The sequence below is a fragment of the Pagrus major genome, chromosome 13 (assembly GCF_040436345.1).
Source record: "Pagrus major chromosome 13, Pma_NU_1.0".
NCBI lineage: Eukaryota > Metazoa > Chordata > Actinopteri > Spariformes > Sparidae > Pagrus > Pagrus major.
Window position 1 is genome coordinate 17,914,772 of NC_133227.1, and position 21,396 is coordinate 17,936,167.

Consider the following 21,396-nt stretch of genomic DNA (forward strand, 5'->3'; position numbering starts at 1 on the left):
AAAAAAAGTCTATATATCAGGGGCCTGTGCCACAAAAAGTTTTTAGCCTGTAAATTAGTCAACAAATTCATTTCTGTACTTTTAGCTTTTTAATATCTTCAAATATGTGATCTGGATGTAATTACAAATCTGCCCATAATTTTTGTCAGGCAAACTCAATTTTTTTAAGGAACCAGAATACATGAAAAGACATCTACTCTGTTAAAAATGTACGAGGGGAGAACCCCCAGACCCTCGTCAGATTGTCCCACTCACATTTTAAATGCTTCCTACGCCCAGGTCTCACTCTCACAGTGACAGCTGTGGTCACATAGAAGTTAGCCTTCAAAGATTTCATTCAGAAAGCATTTCAAACATGTGGTTAGTGTAGCAAAGGATCTACAGTGGCAAGAAAAAGTATGTGAACCTTTTGGAATTTCATTGTTTTCTGAATAAATTTGTCATAAAATGTGATCTGATCTTCATCTAAGTCAAGGGTATTGACACACATAATGTGTCTAAAAGAATAACACAAAAAAAAAATCTGATCTTTCATGTCTTTATTGAACACACTCATTCAACATCCAAAATGGCAGTGGAAAAAGTAAGTGAACCCTTAGAATTAATAACTGGTTGACCCCCCCTTGGCAGCAATAACCTCAACCAGGCGCTTCCTGTAGCTGTGGATCAGACCTGCACATCGTTGAGGGGGAATTTTAGCCCATTCTTCCTGGCAGAACTGCTTTAGCTCTGTCATATTCTTTGGATGTCTCATGTGTATGGCCCTCTTCAAGTCAATCCATAGCATCTCTATTGGGTTGAGGTCTGGGCTCTGACTTGGCCACTCCAAAAGGCCGATTTTGTTTTTCTGAAGCCATTCTGTTGTGGACTTGCTCCAGTGTTTTTGGTCATTGTCCTGTTGCATCACCCACCTCTACACAGTTTCAGCTGACGTACAGACATTCTCACATTATCCTGAAGAATTGTCTGATATACTTGGGAATTCATCTTCCCCTCAATGATTCCAAGCTGGCCAGGCCCTGACGCAGCAAAGCAGGCCCAAATCATGATGTTTCCTCCACCATACTTTACGGTTGGGATGTTTTCATGATGATATGCCATGCCCTTTCTACGCCAGATGTAGTGCTGTGTGTTTTTTCCAAATAGTTCAATCTTAGTTTCATCAGTCCACAAAACTTTTTGCCAATACCGCTGTGGAGTGTCAATGTACTCTTTTGCAAACTTCAGGCGTGCAGCAATGTTCTTTTTAGTAAGCAGTGGCTTCCTTCGTGGTGTCCTGCCGTGGATACCCTGCTTGTTCAATGTTTTACGTATTGTAGACTCATGAACAGAGATGTTAGCCAGTTCCAATGAAGACTTCAAATCTTTGGCTGTCATTCGGGGTTGTTTATTTACCTCATTGATAAGTCTTCGTTGTGCTCTTGGTGTCATTTTGACTGGGCGCCCACTTCTTGGTAGAGTAGCAACAGTCCCAAAGTGTCTCCATTTGTAGATTGTTTGCCTAAAAATAACTTTGTAACCCTTGCCAGCTTTATGTAAATCAACAATTCTTGATCGTAGATCCTCTGAAAGCTCTTTTTGGCAAGGCATGGCTCACATAAGCGTGTTCTTCTTGTAAAGAGCAAACTCCCAAAGTTTGAGGGGTTTTTATCAGTCAAAGTAGCTGTAGTCCACACCTCCAACCTTATTATCTTAACGAGACTCCAGGTGTGCTAAAACCTCACTCCAATTAGCCTTTTTGAGTTCATTAACTCAAGGGTTCACATACTTTTTCCACAAGCACTATGAGGTTTTTTTGGTTGTTCTCGATAAAGACATGAAAGGTCAAAAAAATGTCGTGTTATTATTTTAGACACATTATATTTGTCAATACCCTTGACTTAGATGAAGATCAGATCACATTTTATGACAAATTTATTCAGAAAACCATGAAATTCCAAAAGGTTCACATACTTTTTCTTGCCACTGTATTTTTAATCCAAAATATCATGCCTTCCTAAACCTAACAAGTAGCCTTCTTGTTACTGACCTAACTACAACAGAAAACTGAAAACAATATAGCCTATAAAACTGCGGCAGGTCTGTGGCAGGTGCTCCAAACAGTGGGAACTGCTACGGCAGGTCTGTAGCAGTTGCTCTGAACAGCGGCAGCTGCCGCGGCAGGTCTGTGCAGGCTGAGCCTGCCACAGGAGGTGCCACTGCTAGCTGCCACTGCCACAATTTGAGCTCACAATCTGAGCCACAATTTCAGCTCACAATCTCAAAGACAGTATGGCAGTGTAACAAAGTTGGACAAATGCCGTCTGTTTCTTATTCACACACGCCTCCAACACAGCTGCTTTTCCTGCTCTCAAACAACGCAAACAACCCTGGTGTGTCCCTTCAAATAAGTGCAATTTCATAGCCTCCGTGTCATACGACTGCATGTCACAGAGTAAATGCCAACATCACCAGAAAAGACGTCCCCTCAGTACTATGGACAAGATTGACAATATTGTGAGCGGAGGACTCTGAGGTGACATCTGAACTCTGTAATCCACGTCTCTGGAAGCCCAATTTCAAAACAAGTCCCCCCCCTACGTCAGTTGTTAGGAGATGCTGCAACGCTGTATTGCTTCAACCAAATTTCCATCAGCATGGAGGTAAGTACATTTCCATTTTTTGATACTTATCCTTTAAGTGAATGCATTTGAAGCTGTGATCACTACTTTTGCACTCTTTGAACACAGTTTACAGATAAACTAAGTCATTGATAACACAAGACATTTTGTTGTGCTGTTCTGTCTTTATGTTTAGCTTTACAGCACCTTGTAACTCTGGTGTTGAAAGGTGCTTATAAATAAAGTTTATTATGATCATTATGATTGTGTACATTCAGTGTGCTGTGGTTGTGGCTGGAGTTAAGGTAACAGCAGGAACCAGCACACTCAGCTGATTAACTGCACAGTCACACCAAATTAATGAATTTCACTGAAAAAGAGTTTACCTAACCGAACTTTGTTTTTTGTGATCTCAGACTGGCTGCTCTCTTAACCCTCTGAGAAGGAGGAAGGTAGGATTGACAATACACTTCCTGTCTTAAAGGGTAACTCAACAATTTTACACATTAAAATGTGTTTACAGGTCTTGGGGAATACTGCTGCACAAAAAAGTAGTATAAAATGTCTAAAATGATTGGAGTTATCCAATTAAGTTAAACAATTTATTTAGCACTTGTTTTAATATGCTTTATAGTGCTTGGTACCTGTATTAAGACAGAGTCGACAACAAAGCTACAGCACTTTACAATGGAGGGATGAACAAAATTAAGACACAAACATGAGGATGTATTTATACCGTTAAAAACGTGTATTGATCATTGTCTTTCAGAAAAAGTTTCACAGACAAATAGAAATTAATTGTTTGATAAGAATAATGTAACTGAAAACACACACATTTCTTTCAACCATAATGAATTTTCTTAATTTGAGTGATGAAGGTTCAGGGTACAGGAAGGGTGAGGGAAAAGAAGTTTATAAGTAAATCAAAAGAAACAAGACATTACAAAAATAACGGAAATTATTTCATAACAGCATATGTGGCAGAAGGATCTGTGAGCAATTGGAAGTTGAGCAGGTTGTCAGCACTAGCTCTTTATTTAATACCCCAGTGACTCAACAGAGTAGCACCAATACAATGTTGGGTGTATTTTCATGTACAATGTAACACCCAGTATTGTAAATGTTAACGGTTCACCCCTCATGGTTATCATTTAATTTTGTGCAGTGATTATATCATAGATGGGGAGAACTGAAATTAACACTGAAGACAATCATGCCAATCACAATTGCACTTGAACACAAAATCTCAATGGATCATGCTCATGATGTACGCAGCTCCCTGGTCAATTGAAATCTAGAGGCACATTCAAGCCTGAACAGCAGAAGCTGTTTGGATGCACTGAAACAATGTAAAAACATTAAGATTGACAACAAGATAACAGATACACAATGGCAAGGAGAACATTAAAATGTGCAAACAACCATTAGCAAAAACCACAAACCTGTAGAGTCTCCACTATGCTAAGTATGAGTTGGTGAGTTATGATCGGAGGAAGGAATACTTTGATAAGTTACCAAGCTATGTTATGACATGGACTTGGAAATATCAGAGAATGAGCGCTCAATGCAAAGAATGACTCTCCAAATATGAACATGTTCTCACAAAGTAGAATGACTTCAGTTTGGTGCTATTACGAGAAGTTCTTTTTCCGAAAGTATTGCCAGTACAACACCTGAGTTTCAGTGCAAATCCCAAAATGACAGTTTTTTGAGGATTTCTACTTGTTTTTCTTATTTAACAGAATTAAAAAAAAAAAAAAAAAAGACAAAGCCAAAGTTCTCAAATACTAAATGTTGCCTTAACACAAGCAGCCATACAAGAACTTTGTCAAATTAAATAGTCTAAAACTGGCCAAATGTTGATGTAAATATGATCACAGAACAGGTCAGCAGGATTATGAATCTGACTGCAATTTTGAAGCCAACGTCTGGTATCCCTGTTTTTATAATTAGTGCAATGAACACATTTTGGTAAGGTTTTAAAATGAAAATAAAAAATAAATTAAAAAAATATATAATAAAAAAAGCCCCTGACACCAATTGTGGAAGCTTTCGCTACATTATGAACATGTCCATCTGGGATGAAAAATATGTCTGCTATAAATTACTAAATGCTTATTAAGCCTCTTAAATCACATGGCTGGTGTGTTTTTTTGCTGATCAAGAGAGATGTGCATAAAGGTATTCCCAATTTTCATTGCATACAGTTTAGAAGGAGAGCCTCTATCTCCAACACCTCACATTTCACTTTGTCAAAGCTGTCCTCCACAGAGACACTTTGATCATCATGTGTTTTCAATTCATACCTTGTTCCTGATGCATATTGGGTTAGCATTATATTAAGACTCACGTAAATCCTCATGTTCTCACAGATGCACTCTGAATAAACTGATGACATAGAGTTATGACAGGATTTGATGCCCTGTTTTTCCAAAAAAAGAAAAAAAATCCACACACACACCTTACAGATAAACACCCAACAAACTGCCCCGCTTCCTCCCTCAACAAACCTGTTTATTACCAGTAGTAACAGCTAGTTCTGAAGAAGAGCACTTGGAAACATCATAAAGGACTGTATGGCTTCTTGTAAGACCAAAAAAAGAAGAAAGTTAAAAACGATTGGTGGTTTAGAGTCTGAAAAAGCAGCAGTAGTTGTTAGGCCACCTGAAGGCGCTACACACAGAGTCTTGATTTTGTTTTTGAGTTGTACTGACAACTTTGTGAGGTACTGGAATCCAGTTTGATACATACAGCCAGTGTGGCCAGGCATTGCCCGTAGTGTGGACGAAGAGGGTTTCTATAGAACAGTACGGCCACCAGCTGAGGCACTTAGATCCTGAAAGGACCAGAACCTCATTAAAGGTTGGAGGTTCTGGTCAATTTACAGCTGTAAGGGATGGTCAGTGTGGTCAAGGTGTTCATGCATCGTGTGTGTGTGTGTATGTGTGTTGAGAGAGATGCGATCACTCTCTTATGCTAGCAGAGTAAGAAAATTGGGGGAAATGTGCTTGCTGGCTGGGGTCCTCGCAGTCCAGACTGTTATCTGTAAGAACAAAACCGCAGAAATCACTAGTCACATTATAGCCAAGAAAATGCACCTCGATCATGGACAGTAGTGGATCAGGCCTTGCCACACTGCACTCACACAATGTTGTTGTCCAGACCTGAAAGCTCTACAGCTACAGTCAGAGGATACTTACACTTGTCTGGAGGAGTGAGTGTGATGGTCTGCGCTGTGAACTCCTCATCAAAGTACCGGGTGTCTGTCTCTGATGTCACTTGTGGTCTGAAGAGTGGGGTGAGCTTACACAGCAAGTTGAAAAGATTGGTTAACTAGCCATTAAATTGGGAACATACTGAATTTATAAGATTAAGATATGTAGACATGAGTCTGTGGGTACACGAGAGGCATTGTGCACATACTACCTGTGTAGTTTGTGCATACCTGCAATATTAATGATAGATCCACTAGGGTGCAGATCAGGGCCGTATCATCTTACTGACACTTCCTTGAGAACCTTTCATTTTTCACAACATAAACATAACTAAACATAGCAACACTTGACAGGGTAACTTTGTTGTTAGTGTTAAGTTTATCATGACAACTTTGCACCGTTGTTGTTTGCTCAGTCTGTTGGAACCAACCAAGCCTTTGGAAGCAGAATACCGTGGGTATCCTCATGAAAATGTATTTATTAGAAACAAGTCCACTAGCTCTCTTAGTCGCACTAAGAGAATGCAGGATATCTGCTAAGTGCTTTTCTTTGTTTAGGTTTTGATATAGATTGAAATATTGCCACCATCAGATGACACAAAGGAAACATAACCACTCTCTCAACCAAGAGTAAGAATTAAAAAATCATATTGTATTTGGTGGTAGATACGTATTCAAAGTACATTTAAATTAAAAAACAAACGTGTCTGAAATATGGCAAACATATCATCTAATGGTGGTAGAAAAGAACACTTTCTTTTAAAATCTGATTAATAGATTTTAATTTATTGTATTGTTTTTCTGTACCTTACATTTCTAGCAGCTGAGTTCACAAGCCTGAGACCATCTTTCAAGATGGAAGCATTTCAGCTAAAAGCGACTGAGGGTGAGAATAATTATCTAAGCCTGACTGAAGTGTCTCAAATCTCTGATATGAAGGCTGACTAGGCAGCCAGCCAGGACATCCTCCATTTCTGTGACTATAAAGCAAACTTTAGTTTCACTTCCTCTAGTCTCTTTAATACTCCTTTTCCACTGGTCAAAAACCCACTTAAACCTGCTAAGATTGGGCTTTTGTGTGCAATGGGAATGTGTAAACTCTGCATTTACAACCGGGTCAATCGACTTTGCAGCAGACATGGTTTTTATCACCTTGGCTTGGCTTTGATTCAAATGTAAGATCTGGGTGAACACGCTAAATTCTGCTGCACGAACGTGTTATCAACATCTGGTGGTAGTGCGTAAATAAAAACAGGAATTTAGGATGTGGTCTATTCAAGGACGTTTTATTAGTGGACAGCGTTGGAGGTGGAGCCCCATTCATTCCGATGAAAGCTGCTCAGTGGTGTTTAAAAAAAAAAAGCTTGACTTCCGGCTAAGAAAATACCTGGATCGCAGACCAAGCTGCCTAACTTCCAGTTTAGCACCCGGTTAACTTGAAGGGGGATAAAATAATTTAATCGTGCTACTTTTCTAGACTATGCAAATGTTATTGGACCGAATGGCTGAAATTATGATAGTGAAATGAGTCATTTTGCAGGGGTTGTAACGCTCAAAAAAATTTATCCACCGTTTTATAGACGCTTCTTTCACAATGGGTGTCTTGTTGTTTTGGATGTCTTGTTGTTTCAAGTGAAACATGATGTCAGTGATACAACATAACACTTCAGATAAAAATCACAGGCGGGCTGCCTTGCCTGCGGGATGTGGGAATGGTGTCAATAGGTGATTTTTTTAGCGGGTGTACCCACATTTAAAAAACCTGTGTATACCCACTAATTTTGGTGGAAAAGCAATAAAAGTCTTACCTTCTTCTGTACCACATCCTGCCAGTTGATGGTGATGAAAAATTTGTGACTCATTACTTCTTTGGCATCATCGGGACCTCCACCTAACCTGTCACCCCAAACAAGTTCATGTAAGAATTAAGTTGGTTTTCCAGAAGGAGTATACACACATGATCAGTCCAGTCACATACCTCTGTTTGGGGTCCTTCTTGAGAAGACCAGCCAGCAGGGACTTGGCCTCGGGTGACAAGTTCCTGGGGAAGCGGATCTCCTCCATGAGGATGAGTTCAAACAAACGCTCATGGTCTTGGTTGTAGAAAGGCAGACGGCCACACATCATCTCATACATGACTACACCCAGACCCCACCAGTCCACTGCCCGGCCGTAGTCATTATCTTCTAGGACCTGAGAAACAAATATTTACCAGATTAAGAATTATAAACAATGGTTGTAAGAAGTGACTTTGAATTTGCAGCCTTGAACATACATTCATATTTGGTACACATCACTGTACACTTATCTGATCAAAATCTGTATTTCTCTCTTGAATTATGAATAGATATACATATATACAAAAACATACATACATATATATATATATATATATACACACATATATATACATATATATGTGTATATATATGTATACATATATATATACGTATATATGTGTATATATGTATACATATATATATACGTATATATGTGTATATATATGTATACATATATATATGTATATATGCGTATATATACGTATATATACATATACATATGTATATATACGTATATATACATATATATATATACATATATATGTATTTATATATACACATATATATGTATATATATGAGGGTGTCCTGTGGTGTCTGGCACCAGGGTGTTTTATAGTGGATCCTCTGGGTCCTGTATGTTGGGGGGTGGGGCCTCCATGGATCAGACCTGCTCCAGCACGTCTTACAGATGCTCGATCAGATTGGGATCTGGGGAATTTGGATGACCGGTCAACACCTTGGGCCCTTTATTGTGTTCCTCGAGCTGTTCCTGAGCAGTGTTTGTGTGTGTCAGGGCACATTGTCCTGCTGGGTGGCCAGTGCCATCGGGTAGTGTTGTTGTGATGAGGGGGTGTACTTGGTCCACAACAGTGTTTGGGTGGGTGGTGCGTGTCAAGTGGCATTCACATGAATGCCAGCACCCAAGGTTTCCCAGCAGAACATCGCATTGTGATGAGATGATCAATGTTATTCACGTCACCTGTCAGTGGTTTTAATGTTGTGGCTGATCAGTGTATGTATCTTTAATGCATCAGATCGTTGACAGTGTATCAAGATACGTATGGTATCGGCCTTACACCAGAGATGCCCAACCGTAATATATATATAATATACACATACATACACACACACACACACTGTGAGGCCCCATGAGTTACATTGCCTCTCACTCGGTACTCGTGTAACGTGAAAATGATTTCGGCAGAAAACAACACACATAACTCTCTCTAGCAGCTCATGTTTCCACAATTTTAACAACAGGAGAATTAAATCCAGAGGCCAGATTAAAATACATTCATATGTGGATGGGAAAGCTGCAAATGATCTCCAGCTACACTATTTATTAAACTTCACCACCAACTGATCAATAGGACATTTTTTATTTGTTTTACTTATTTAATTCAATATTTGTTGTTTATAACATAGCCTCTTAATTGTTCTCTCAAAGTGCACCAGATTGATGCATTTAACTTTAAAGTATGCACAATTTTGTCACAGGGAAGCATGCCCCCCCGTTGGGACTATGGTCCACCCATCATTAAATCCTGTGGGAAACACTGCGTTTGTTAATTAATTAATCAATGTGACACCCAGTTAGTTTCAGTTCCATACCTCAGGTGCCAGATATTCTGGAGTTCCACAGAAGGTTTTCATGGTAGCATCAGGGGTAATGCCCTCCTTACAAAGACCAAAATCAGTGATTTTGATGTGGCCGTCTTTGTCCAGCATCAGATTCTCCAACTGAGAGAGAGTAAAATAACATACATACATCTAATATGAGCCCAATGATCATGGATATAATGATTATGAATAATGTTTTTTAATAAACATAATGGATCCTTTCATGGGGTCATTGATCAATACTCAATACTCAAGAATTCCTTGACCATGTGCTGAGATTTGTTGCTGTCTATTAAAAATAGATAGGTTTCACAAAGATATTTTTGACTAGACTGTAGTGTTTGGCCAGTCTTAGTTTTACTCTTAGATTAGTCTAATGGAAGTTAGACAGATTAAGAAGAAATAGAGACTTTTTAATCCTAAAAAGTTAGCCACTCTATTAAGACCCATGTGGTGCACTGTGCTGAGATGTTATAAGACTGGAAGTTTTTGGCTTGTTACATGCTGAATTTTCCCACTAAGATTTAGTTATAACTGTTGAATTCTTCCAGAGGGCAAACATTTTCTGCTGAGAGAAGAGAGCTGTGCAGATTACACTGCTTTCTACAAGCACTGAGTGCTGATGCACACTCATGCTGTTGTAGTTCTGAAGGGGTACTTAGACAGAAACAGGACCAAGTCTGCCCATACATTGTGTGACTGATGACACTTTCAGACTTTAAATGGGAGCATTTCCCTTCAGCAGGATATGCTGATTCCACTTGAAGCTAGATGTAAATTGTTTCTGTCAGTTCTTAACTACATCTGAATTTAAGAGGGAAAGAACTGGACAAGAATACATTTCACAAGTCATGCCCTTTTATGGAATGAACATCTCAAAATAGAACAATAAAGAACATTGATTTTGGATCATGGAAATTACACCTCAGCTATTTTCAAAGTAGATACTTGCTATACTTCACAAACAAGATAAGTAAGAATAACATTTCAGCCAGAAGTTTAGCTTTGATTGATACATCATCGAATCAATAATGACGACAACTGCTATTAAATGCTTCAACTCTATTCAACTGAAGCTGTCATATTTATGCAATTGATGAACATGTCCTGGTAAAACCTAAAATTTAAACTCATTAGAGCACCTTCTCTGAAGTCATGATATAAATCCCTGTAAGACTATTTCAGATGAATGCCATACTAGCATTTACCTTCAGATCGCGGTAAACAACGTCACGTGAATGGAGGTACTCAAGTGCTGACACAATCTCTGCACCATAGAAGCGTGCCCGGTCTTCTGTGAACACTCGTTCGCGTGACAGGTGGAAGAAAAGCTGAAAGAGGTAAGAGCAGATGGAGTCAAATACTTAGCCGTTAGAGTAGGTCTGTTTAAGTTTGCCAAGCAAGCTGTTAACACCGAGTGACACAATCTCCGTGTGATGGTAACGTGTATATGTGAGGTCTCACCTCGCCTCCGTTGGCATATTCCATGACAAAACAGAGTCGATCGTGGGTTTGGAAGGCATATTTTAGTGTCTGCAGGAAGAAAATAATCACATTAGTGGCAATAGTGGATGCATGCATCACACTATTTCAGGGTAACTCTCTACCAACACGTGAAAAAGAAACCTGTTGAAATCATGTGTATCATATGGATCAACTGAGCTGAATACTAGCTGTTTACATTCAGGAATACTGAAGACAATAATAGGGCTGTCATGTTAATGTTGATGATTGAAGGGGAAGGGAAAGGGTGATGGAAAAAGGAAGTCATACCATTTTTCATAATCCTATGTAAGGGTCCTAAATGCTGTATCGTAGGCAACTGGACTTGTTTCAGTTTCATGAAGACGTTTCACCTCTCATCCAAGAGGCTTCTTCAGTTCTAACTAACTGGAGAGGAGTTGCAGGCTTTTAAACTCTGTGTGGGAGTGTCCTTACAGAGTCGTTAAGGACACGTGTGAGCTGTGAGTTTCAGAGTCGTTAGGACCACGTGTGGGTCGCTGACCCAACCGGCCTTCATGTGGGTTGCTAGGGCTAGGTGAGCCCAGGTGTGAATGGTTGTTAAGCTGTCTGGGGAGGAAACTCAGTATTGCATTGTAGGTGGGTGATAAGTAATGTCTTAGGCCACCTCCTCTGTACAATAATGTTTCATATTTTTTCTTTTTAAATATGCATAGATGAAAGGCAAAAACCACAGGCACATAACAAAATAATCTGACTTATCAAGTTGATATAAGGACAATGGTGGTGATTGTCAACTTGGAAAATTCTGGTTCAGGTAGGGTCTTAAAGAAATAATTAAATACAAAATAAATTGATAAATAAAAAATAATAAGGCATTAATTTTAAATCTTCCCAAATGTTTAACTCATTATCTTATTATTATTATAAGCAAAAATGAAATTACAAACAATACTGTGTTCGCCCATGTTTCGATATATCCCTCGATTTCTGTATCACCGTTTTGGTTCGATACACGTTTTTTGTGAAGGAGTAAAAAAAAGCTACAATATTTCTATCCAAAACTCTCTCTTAATTTTGCTTATTAGCAACAACAAAAAGCGTATTGTATTGTGTCAAATAAATACACTTATATAGAAATAAAAACACTTTCAAATGTGAAAAATGCCTCTGAGCCTTGACTACTGGCCTAATAAAAAGAAAAGTAATTACTATCCGTTGTGAGCGCAAGGCTCTGTGTTTTAGCCAATTTATCTTCTATGGCTTTGTGTGTCTTTTCATAGGAGTCAGGAATAACTTGGCTGCTGAAAAATGTACGAGAGGGCAGAATGTAATGTAAATCATTTGTTTTCATTAGGTGACGAAAACCCACATCTCTCACCACTGAAAAAGGCCTCAAGTCGTTTGCAATGAACTGCACTGGTGATTTTTTTGTTTTTCTGGACTGGGAGGACAGGTTTGTTTAAAGACATGCGAGAGAGACTATTGTCTCACTGACGGCATTACCTCCACACAGCGATATTGCTCAATTCACAACAATTGGATATTCATCCAATATATATATATATATATCCAATTCTTGTGAATTTCAATGACATCTGCTGTGAAGAGTGCACACTGCAGTCACAAAAAAGAGTCACTAGATGGCAGGAACCCTCTATGACTGGTTTTGTTGTTTCCAGTTGACTGGTGAAACAAGTTATTGTTCCATTTATATTGTTCATAAATTATTGAAATTTGACAATAAGGCCTTAGTGTAGTACACTGCAAACAAATAATGGAGATTATATCATTCATGGCACCATGTAGACCATCTTTTGAAATAAGAATTAAAAAATTAAATGAGTTATCATGGCATAAAACCAATGATCCTAGGCTAGACTAGCCACTAAAAATGGCATAGGCATCTCTTCTAAAAGAAAAAAAAAAGATAGAGAATCGAATCATGACCTTAAAATCGAAAATCAAATTGAATCGAGGATTTGGAGAATAGTGAAACCCCTATTCAACACCAAAACCAAAATGTCCCGACAACGAAGATTTGAGATTTGAGGGGCACATGAATGTCTGAACCTAATTTTCTTGCAATCCATACCATGGTTATTGAGATATTTAAGTCTTGATTAAAGGGGTGGATAGAGTGACACTGCAATCAATACACTATGCATGTTGACATATGCTGTCAGTGGCATGCCAAGTGGCTGGAGTAATCATCCAATAGAAGCTCAGCACTGAAAGCTTTCAGACTGAGCTGAGAACCATTTGGACCAGAAAAATCAAATCTCAAGTGAGTATTGGCTCTTCTTTCTGAGACAGCATTGCACTCAACAGCATGTTTCGTGCAGAACTACAATCGAGTGGGTCATTTGTAAGAGTTCTCACCGTGAGGAAGGGGTGTCGTGTGTTTTGTAACACTCTGCTCTCTGTAACTGTGTGGGCCACCTCATCCTGCCAACAAATACATGGTTGTCAGACACATAGAAAATGCATAATATAAAATGTATAGCTTTACTTTGTTACAATTGTAACTTTCTAAATTGGCACCATCTTTTTGGCTGATACATACAGTCGTCTCTAATTTTTTTCTGCAACTTTGCCCCAGAATCAGCAATGGTCCAGCGAGGGATCATTACCGCAGTACAAGCAGGGGGCACTTGTGTTGCTATGCGCACCAACAACTACCAGGTGACATTTGTGAGTGGGGTTGAACCCATGAAACTGCCTCTGTGTTCACCACCAATTTCACCAATTTTTCACATTAAAAATGTGTTTACAGGTCTTGGGGGATACTACTGCATAAGTGAAAAAGTGGTAGAAAGCCTTTTGTGGCTAAAGAAGAAACTGTATGTAATCTGATAAATTCCTTACAGTGATGTCACTCAATGGCTAAGTTGTATTGTCGGTAATGTAGGCAGCCGTTCTTAAAAAGCAGTCCAGTGGTCTAGCTTTGTACTCCAATAACCCTGTTGGACCCAAGGACAATTTAAAAACAAAGGATCAAAATCGATGCAGCAGAACCAGACGTATCACATTTTTATTCCTTGCATTCTTCTTTCTTTTAAAACCTGGCGCCAACATTACCAATTATACAACTCAGCCACTGAGCAATATTATAGGAGGCAATTTATCAGATTACATGCAGCTTCCCCTGGAGCCACAAAAGGCTTATACTACTTTTTTCACATATGCAGTGGTACTCCCCAAGACATCCAATCACACTTTCAATCTGTAAAATCAATAGAATTAGCCTTAAACTGTACAATGGTAGGCATAGTTCTCCAATACAAAGTACTTCACTGCAGCATTTTCACTAAAAAGAGAAGGTGCAGCGAAAAAAACATGGAGTATCACATAGAGGGAAGGCAAGAAATATAATAAAACAGCAGTTTAGGAAATAAATCTCTCTACAGAAAGAAAGAAATAACTTGATCGATTACATCTTAGGAATTATTTCACTGCTGGAAAGATGGACCTTGCATAAAAATGGGCTGTCCATGCAGTAAAAAGATGCATTTTTGAAATTGGTGCTCTGTGGCCAGAGAAAACAGAAAAAAGGGCTGTGGTATTCCCTTTTGGAATAGGAATCGTCCAATCATAGCAAACGCTTGAACTCCCACCATAACCTTCTTGAGTTTCACATCAAGAGCGTTTATTCACTATGATTGGATGAACAAACATGACTTTCCGTCACCATCCTAGGAGATAAAGTCAGATTGCAAGAGGGGCAGCAATTGACGTCAATCTGTTATTGCTAAGGAGAACTTTACACCTCATGTCGATGTTAATTTCCAGTCTGACACAATATTGTCATGATTCATTGTCACTGGTACTATGCTGATGCTCTGCTGCACTTTAGCAGGTATGACATGAATTACCCTGCGACAGCAAAGCAGCAGAAAGAGATGAATGACTACTGTAGCTAAAACAAATTGTGTACACACACAAATTCCCACACACAGACACCTTACTTACCTTGGCTATAATGACCTCTTTGCGCAGTATTTTCATGGCATAATGTACTCCCATGGACTTCTCTTTGACCAGAATAACCTTCCCAAACGTCCCCTTCCCAAGCAGCTTCAGGTACTCAAAGTCACTCATTGTCTGTAATGTACACAAGGCCAAGGTGTGAGAATTCACTTGGGTTGTGATTTTGTCTTTATATTGATTTTGTACAAAATTGTACATCTGAACTGAAAAACATCTGAAAAAATCTTCAGAGAGGTTTTTTCCTACTTAGTCATACGTCTCATGTACCAGCTATGTTTTTTGCGTTTCATTGAAGTATTCCCTATTTTGATACAAGGAATGCACAACATTCAACATGGTAAAGTTTACCTGTTTCACCAAACTTACTTCTCTCATGTAATTTGTTCCACTGCCCCTTATACACTGATTTAGCGTCACAGCTGGTGATACATTCGCCAAATGGTCTTTTTCTTAATGTCTTAGATTTGACAGGATGATTGAAACTGGGATACAGTGCTCCACAACTTAAAGCGTATACTGAGCAGGGGGCGTAACGTGGAGGGCCAATGGCCCCTTCCCTATTTCCTACTGGCACCCTTGCTCGGTACACACCTAGCAGGTCAAAACAAGCGATTTAGGACTGTTTGCTTGAGTACTTGTCTGAGCAAACATCACAGAATGCAGTAAAAGAGGTTCAGGAGAGGAAAATAAATGCTTCTTGCAGGAGGCCCAATGCTACAGCAAGGATTATCTGATGATCTCTTGACAATGCATGCAGCTAAAGTAAAACTAAAAATGAGGCACTAAATGGCCCCACTGTTCTGCTTGGCAGGCTTATCAAAATTAACTTTTTATTAATGTAAAACTGTCCGCAGGATAAAAGATAATCGGGGTCTAGATGCAGACTGCCAATCAGTCAACTACTCTGAAAGAAATTATACAGAAAAAATAAAATGTAACAGAATATAAAGTAGCAAAAATGTCATTGTGCCCTAAATAGTGACCCTTAAAATACTGCTTGCTTGTTTGTGTTTTTAAAAAAAATTTAAACAATGCCAAGATTTTACTGTACTCATACAGTCTCCGTTCGATCACATCAAACTAGGGGTGGGCAATCTAGTCAAAGAACTAATGTCACAGCATATTTAATCACAATCAAATTGTGGGTGCCCACAAGATCTCAAAGTCTATTTTCACATTGCCCACCCCTAGATCAAACTCGAGCTCACTATCTTTATATCACTGTCCCCAACAAGTTAATCCTCTCACCACTTTGGTGCAGCTCTTAGACATAGCCACTTCCATCTCCTCCAAGCTACTTTGGCTGGGTGAGCCAAAGACATCCATTGGTTCTTCCTCCTCCTGTTCCCGCATCTTCAGACTATTTGCCACGGACTGGATTGCCCACATCCACTCCTCTCTAAGAGACAAAAAACTTATGTCAGGCTTCATTGAACAGTCTTGGAGAGTGGGTTTACACACAAGATGCCACTGAATGCCCTTGGGGAATCACTTAAAACATTTTCATGATATTGTGACACAAGCCTAGTGGGAAAATAACAACGTGCTTGATGTAATATTTTAGCCTGTTCTTACCTCTCCTCATTGCTGTCCACATGAAAGGTACGTTCAATGACAGTGGTCCACTGTAGGCAACGGATGACAAATGTGTTGGGCCGGGGTCTTTCAGTCTTCATTAACTGGCATTCTGTAAAAAACACAATACGAATGGTCTTTACATGAAGTTGATGAAGATTTAAACACTGGGGACGGAACTGTATAAAACTCAAAAAATTCAACTGAGAGTTTTTGAAAGTAGAAATCAATGGGAGGACTGACCTGCCACTGAGAAATTGTTGAGAGGCGGTAAAGTCTGGTCGTTTAGATCAGGCTTCTCCTTATAACCAATGAAGGAACCGTCACTCTTCAGGATGAAATACCTGGGCCTCCATGTTTTGATATATTCACCTGGTTGGGAAATAGAAATGCAATTGTGCATTTTTCCTAAAACACTTGCAGTGCCAAGCCTTTATTCATTTTGATAAACAGCAGGATAATGTCATACTGATTTTCATGCTCCTTACCTCTTTTATGCAGCCAGCCTTCTCTGACTATATTAACTTCATTCATGGTAAGAGATGTGTTTCAGAGAGGGTCAGGAACAAGAGGTCAGGTAGGGGAACTGTGGATTTCTCTTCAAGCCCCTCAAGTCTCAGTCACAGTTATCTATATCTGAACAGCCCGTGCTGAATGAAACAAAGGAAACAGGATTCGAAACACCTGGCATAGTCTAACAGAGTAATAGGGTAGTTTAGACAGTCATCAGTAGTTGCAGAGTATATTCAGTTACAGTTGATAGTTGTAAGTTTGATTAAGTTACATTTAACACATAAGAATCTTTTAAAAAGATGAAGTACAAAACCATTGTAGTAACTTATTTACAAACACAATATCAGGATTTAAGGTAATGGCTGGTCAGATTTCAACATTTTGCATACTAAGCACTTTACCTGTAAGACCTTGTAAAACTTGATGTAAAACATAAGCTCAGTTCTACTCTTCACCTTTTACAGTTCTGAGTTTATCACTATAAAATCAAGTACTTTTAATGAATTTCCATATGGTGCAAAGGGCCCCTACTAGGTGAAGTCACAGGGGCAAGCCATACAATACAGAGTTATTGAAACAGGATAACAGCACAAAATTTGCAACTAGACTAACTCTTACTTTCCTTTAATTATGTTATTAATTGTAGCATTAATTAAACAATAATGTGCTTGTCTCTGAAATGTAAAAAATATAGTCACAAGCTCTGAAAGCCCACAGTGACATCTTCAAATGCCTTGTTTTGTCTAAACAGCAGTGCAAAGTTCTCTTTCAAACATTTGCTCGGTATCTCTCTATGATGTACGCACCTCTGCATAGTCCTCAGAAGTCCAGTACCACTCACAAACCCAACATACCCCACTGGCATGCAGACTGCAATAAAACATTCTATTGCAGTGTGGTCATTTAATTCAAAACCTCTTCTTGCTCATCACTCAGAAAGCTAAATCTCGGCAGGACTGCAAACAGGACTATTGGCTTAACTGTCCACAAACTAAACTAGCCAATCTTTCAGTGGGTGCTAGGTCTAATTTGCTCAATTTGCTTACATGCTCCCTTGTGAGTATGGTTTCCTGTGCTCTGTGCACTTGTATCTATTAAGCAGGTCAGCAGTAAGAGTGCATTTTCAGTGCTAGTGCATGCATTACTACACACCTATGTGAACATTACACAGGTTTAGGAAAACAGATCAGCTGTAAAGGAAAGGGGTTGGTTTGGTTTTTCAAGATTCTGATTCCCATTTATATTCTGTTTATCAAAACCTTTTAACGACTCTCAACTCCCAAAGAGCACTGTCAAGAAAGGTCACATGCTTATTTCACTTAAACTGTCAATAAACTTCACATGTGGAAACCAGATGATATTTAGTGTGAATGCTGTAGGCTTCTCGTTGTTATTATTGCTCAGTTAAACTATTGTTATGATTACTTGATTACCAAATTGCTGTAAAAAAAAAAAAAAAAAATTGTATTTAAGTATGAATATTAAAACATCTTAACAATTTAAATTATTTATTGTGAATGCTATCTAATGGTGACCTTTAGTTTTAACAAAAGTTCAAAAGTTTAGTTATTTCTCCTCTGCTGTCCAAGTGTATGAAGGAAGCATCTCATCCAACTCTTCTCATTAACTATTCATAAACATAAAATGTAATACTGGTCACGATTACGTGTGTATTATTTTGCCACACACGTGAAAAATAACTCACCTCTGAATAGCCATGGGTCACATTTCGTGTCGACATACATTAAATATATTAGATTATAAGAAGTTAAGACATTTACAATCATACTCCTGTTGTCATACACTAATAGACATTAAAGCTGGTATTGGCAAACGGTGTGAGTCTTAGCTGGAATTTTGCTATTACTGATAGCGAAGGACGCTTGAGTTATCAACTTTATGAGCTAAAAACACTCCGTAACAGCACTTTTGTGAAAATTTGACAACGCTTTTATAATTTCCGGGACGCGTGACGTAAACGCTAACGTACACTTTTACCACGGTTTCGTGTTTGATCAGGCCATCAAACAGAGAAGGGTAACGTTACTGTAGGAATTTATAACTAACGCTAACGTTAAATTAACATCTACTAGAACACGTATGGCTTGAATAGATTAAGAAGACTTAGCAAATTTAGGGTACTTCAGTTTTCGGATTTACCAACCAAATCACAGTATTAACTAAGTTCTAGCTAACCAATCTCGTTGTTGTTGACTGTGAGCTAGTCTGCTACTTAACGTTGACTTAGTTATCAGTGGTCATCTGTAATTTATGCTGACAGTGGAAAAATTACTTTTAACGTGCCGTTTACAGATGAGTTAGTGAAGTAAAGTAAATCTAGTTAGTAATAACCCAACCAACCTCTGACAATGTGTCAAAGTTACTGAATGCCTGAACCACCAAAACGCCAATTAACGCTTAAGATTTCTTGACCTCAGACAACTGAATGTTAGCTAATATGCAGGTCACATAAGTAATAACTAACGTTAACTTTGAATTAACGTTAAAGTTGAATCCCACATATTAAGTGGGTTTTACAGCTAAAAGACACAATTATGCTTTCCACAGGCTACTTTCAAGATAGTTTTTCACTGTTACGTCACTATAATGTTACTGATGAACGAACCATATTCTTTCAAATATTTGTTATTAGTTAACAGTCTTATATTACCGATCATATGCCTTCATGTAAGTGACTGGTGGATGTTAACGTTAGCCTTGCAAATAGCGAGGTAGTCAACCAACTTGACTAAATGAATTACAGGTTCCTCAGCTTATCTCATAAGTCGATTTATCTTACACTTAATATAACGACAAGACTTAACGAACATTTTGCTGACTTTATCCCACGTTGCTCTCGTTTCACTGCAGTTTTGACAGGCTAGATCCAGTGCAGGCCATCCACCCAGAAAAACACCATGGACTCTCTTCTTCTTGGTATTAGGTAGGTGTTCACTGATCGCTGGACTCACACCGCCTTCTGCAGACAAGACGGCGCAAGTTCTTCTCAAAATTGTATGCTGTACGGTGACACTGTAGGGCCATCTTTCATTTAGGACAAGAAACTTTTCTTTAAATTGGTATGAAGCAGTAGAGAGAGAGAGAGCATGGAGCTAAAGCAATGTCAAAGCATAATCCGGTTAAAAAAAAGGTACAAAGACATGATTTTCAAAAGATACAGGGATGAGGGAGGGGATTTAAAAATCTCAAGGTGTTTTTATAGATTTATGCATGTGTTTGTGTGTGTATAATATAAATATGTTATAACATTTAAATTTGTGGTAATATCTTAACTTTTATAATAAGATAGAAAAGTGGTCAATGTATATATATTATGTATGTTATAATTTAGGTTATGTATGTATATTTGTATTTATGTGTGATAGTATGTATGTACGTAGGTGTGTACGTGTGTATGTATGTATTTGTACATGTGTTCAGTACATATGTATATATGTATATATAGGTGTGTATGTAAATATATTTATATATAATGTTATATATTAATTGTACATATAGTATATCGAATTGTATATACTTATATGGGAGCGTACGAAAGTACACAGAGACTTGATAAACTTATCAAGAAGGCCAGCTCCATCCTGGGATGCCCTCTTGACCCAGTGCAGGTGGTGGGAGAGAGCAGGATGATGGATAAGTTGTCATCGCTGCTGGTGAAGGAGTCCCACCCCCTGCAGGTCACTATCACCGCACTGGGCAGCTCCTTCAGCGATAGACTGATACACCCCAGATGTGTGAAGGAGAGGTATCACAGGTCCTTCCTTCCTGCTGCTGTCAGACTGTACAACCAGCACTGCTCCCAGTGGACCTCACATGTGCACTATGCCATAAAAACTCTACACATAACCCATTTCTCTTTTTTTGCACTAACTGGAAAATTTTTATACCCATATTTATTATTTATTAACAACAATACACTGCCACACTGTTGACAATTACACTGTTCACATTGTACAATATTATGTATAAATAATATAATGTATATATAGGAGTCTATTTCTATTTATTACCTTTTTATTATATTGTTTATTTTTAACTATTGTTATTGTTTATTGTAATATTACTGTCCTTTTGCTGCTGTGACACAGAAATTTCCCCCGTTTGTGGGACAAATAAAGGAAGTCTGATTCTGATTCAGGAATGGAAGTTAATTGATTATGACTAATTACAGAATTGTGGAGAACGGGCAGAATTAAAAAAGCGTATACTTCTTCCTGCTCCTTTTCGGCATGTCAGTGCTTGTTAACGGAATATACTTTGTAACGTGTTTCATTTTATTATGCTTATTTGTTGAACTGAACTTGAATTTATCTTAATAAAACCATTAAAATGAATCAGCCT

General features: G+C 38.5%; 1 protein-coding gene across 2 annotated transcripts; it reads right to left on the reverse strand.

Annotated features, from left to right (window-relative positions):
* Nucleotides 1-3,325: 3,325 nt before the first annotated feature.
* LOC141006783 (RAC-beta serine/threonine-protein kinase-like) lies at nucleotides 3,326-20,033 on the reverse strand. Of its 2 annotated transcripts, XM_073479015.1 has the most exons (14): nucleotides 19,864-20,033; nucleotides 17,010-17,171; nucleotides 16,765-16,893; nucleotides 16,522-16,633; nucleotides 16,195-16,345; nucleotides 14,929-15,060; nucleotides 13,339-13,404; nucleotides 10,960-11,028; nucleotides 10,704-10,826; nucleotides 9,487-9,615; nucleotides 7,793-8,007; nucleotides 7,623-7,710; nucleotides 5,801-5,903; nucleotides 3,326-5,643 (listed from the first exon to the last, which is right to left on the reverse strand). In XM_073479015.1, the coding sequence occupies exons 2-14, from the start codon at nucleotides 17,053-17,055 to the stop codon at nucleotides 5,564-5,566; spliced, it is 1,443 nt and encodes a 480-aa protein (XP_073335116.1). In that variant the 5' UTR covers nucleotides 17,056-17,171; nucleotides 19,864-20,033; the 3' UTR covers nucleotides 3,326-5,563. The 2 variants fall into 2 exon arrangements, with proteins under 2 accessions (XP_073335116.1, XP_073335117.1); XM_073479016.1 differs by lacking the exon at nucleotides 19,864-20,033 and having other exon boundaries at nucleotides 17,010-19,802.
* Nucleotides 20,034-21,396: the final 1,363 nt, after the last annotated feature.

What these genes read in the sequence shown, in the direction of transcription:
- LOC141006783 (XM_073479015.1), bottom strand. Translation starts at nt 17,055, where the DNA reads ATGAATGAAGTTAATATAGTCAGAGAAGGCTGGCTGCATAAAAGAG. An exon ending in CAGAATATCTGGCACCTGAG is followed by an intron (nt 8,008 to 9,486) that starts GTATGGAACTGA and finishes TTTGTTTCTCAG; the next exon opens with GTCCTAGAAGATAATGACTA. An exon ending in AAGAAGGACCCCAAACAGAG is followed by an intron (nt 7,711 to 7,792) that starts GTATGTGACTGG and finishes TTGGGGTGACAG; the next exon opens with GTTAGGTGGAGGTCCCGATG.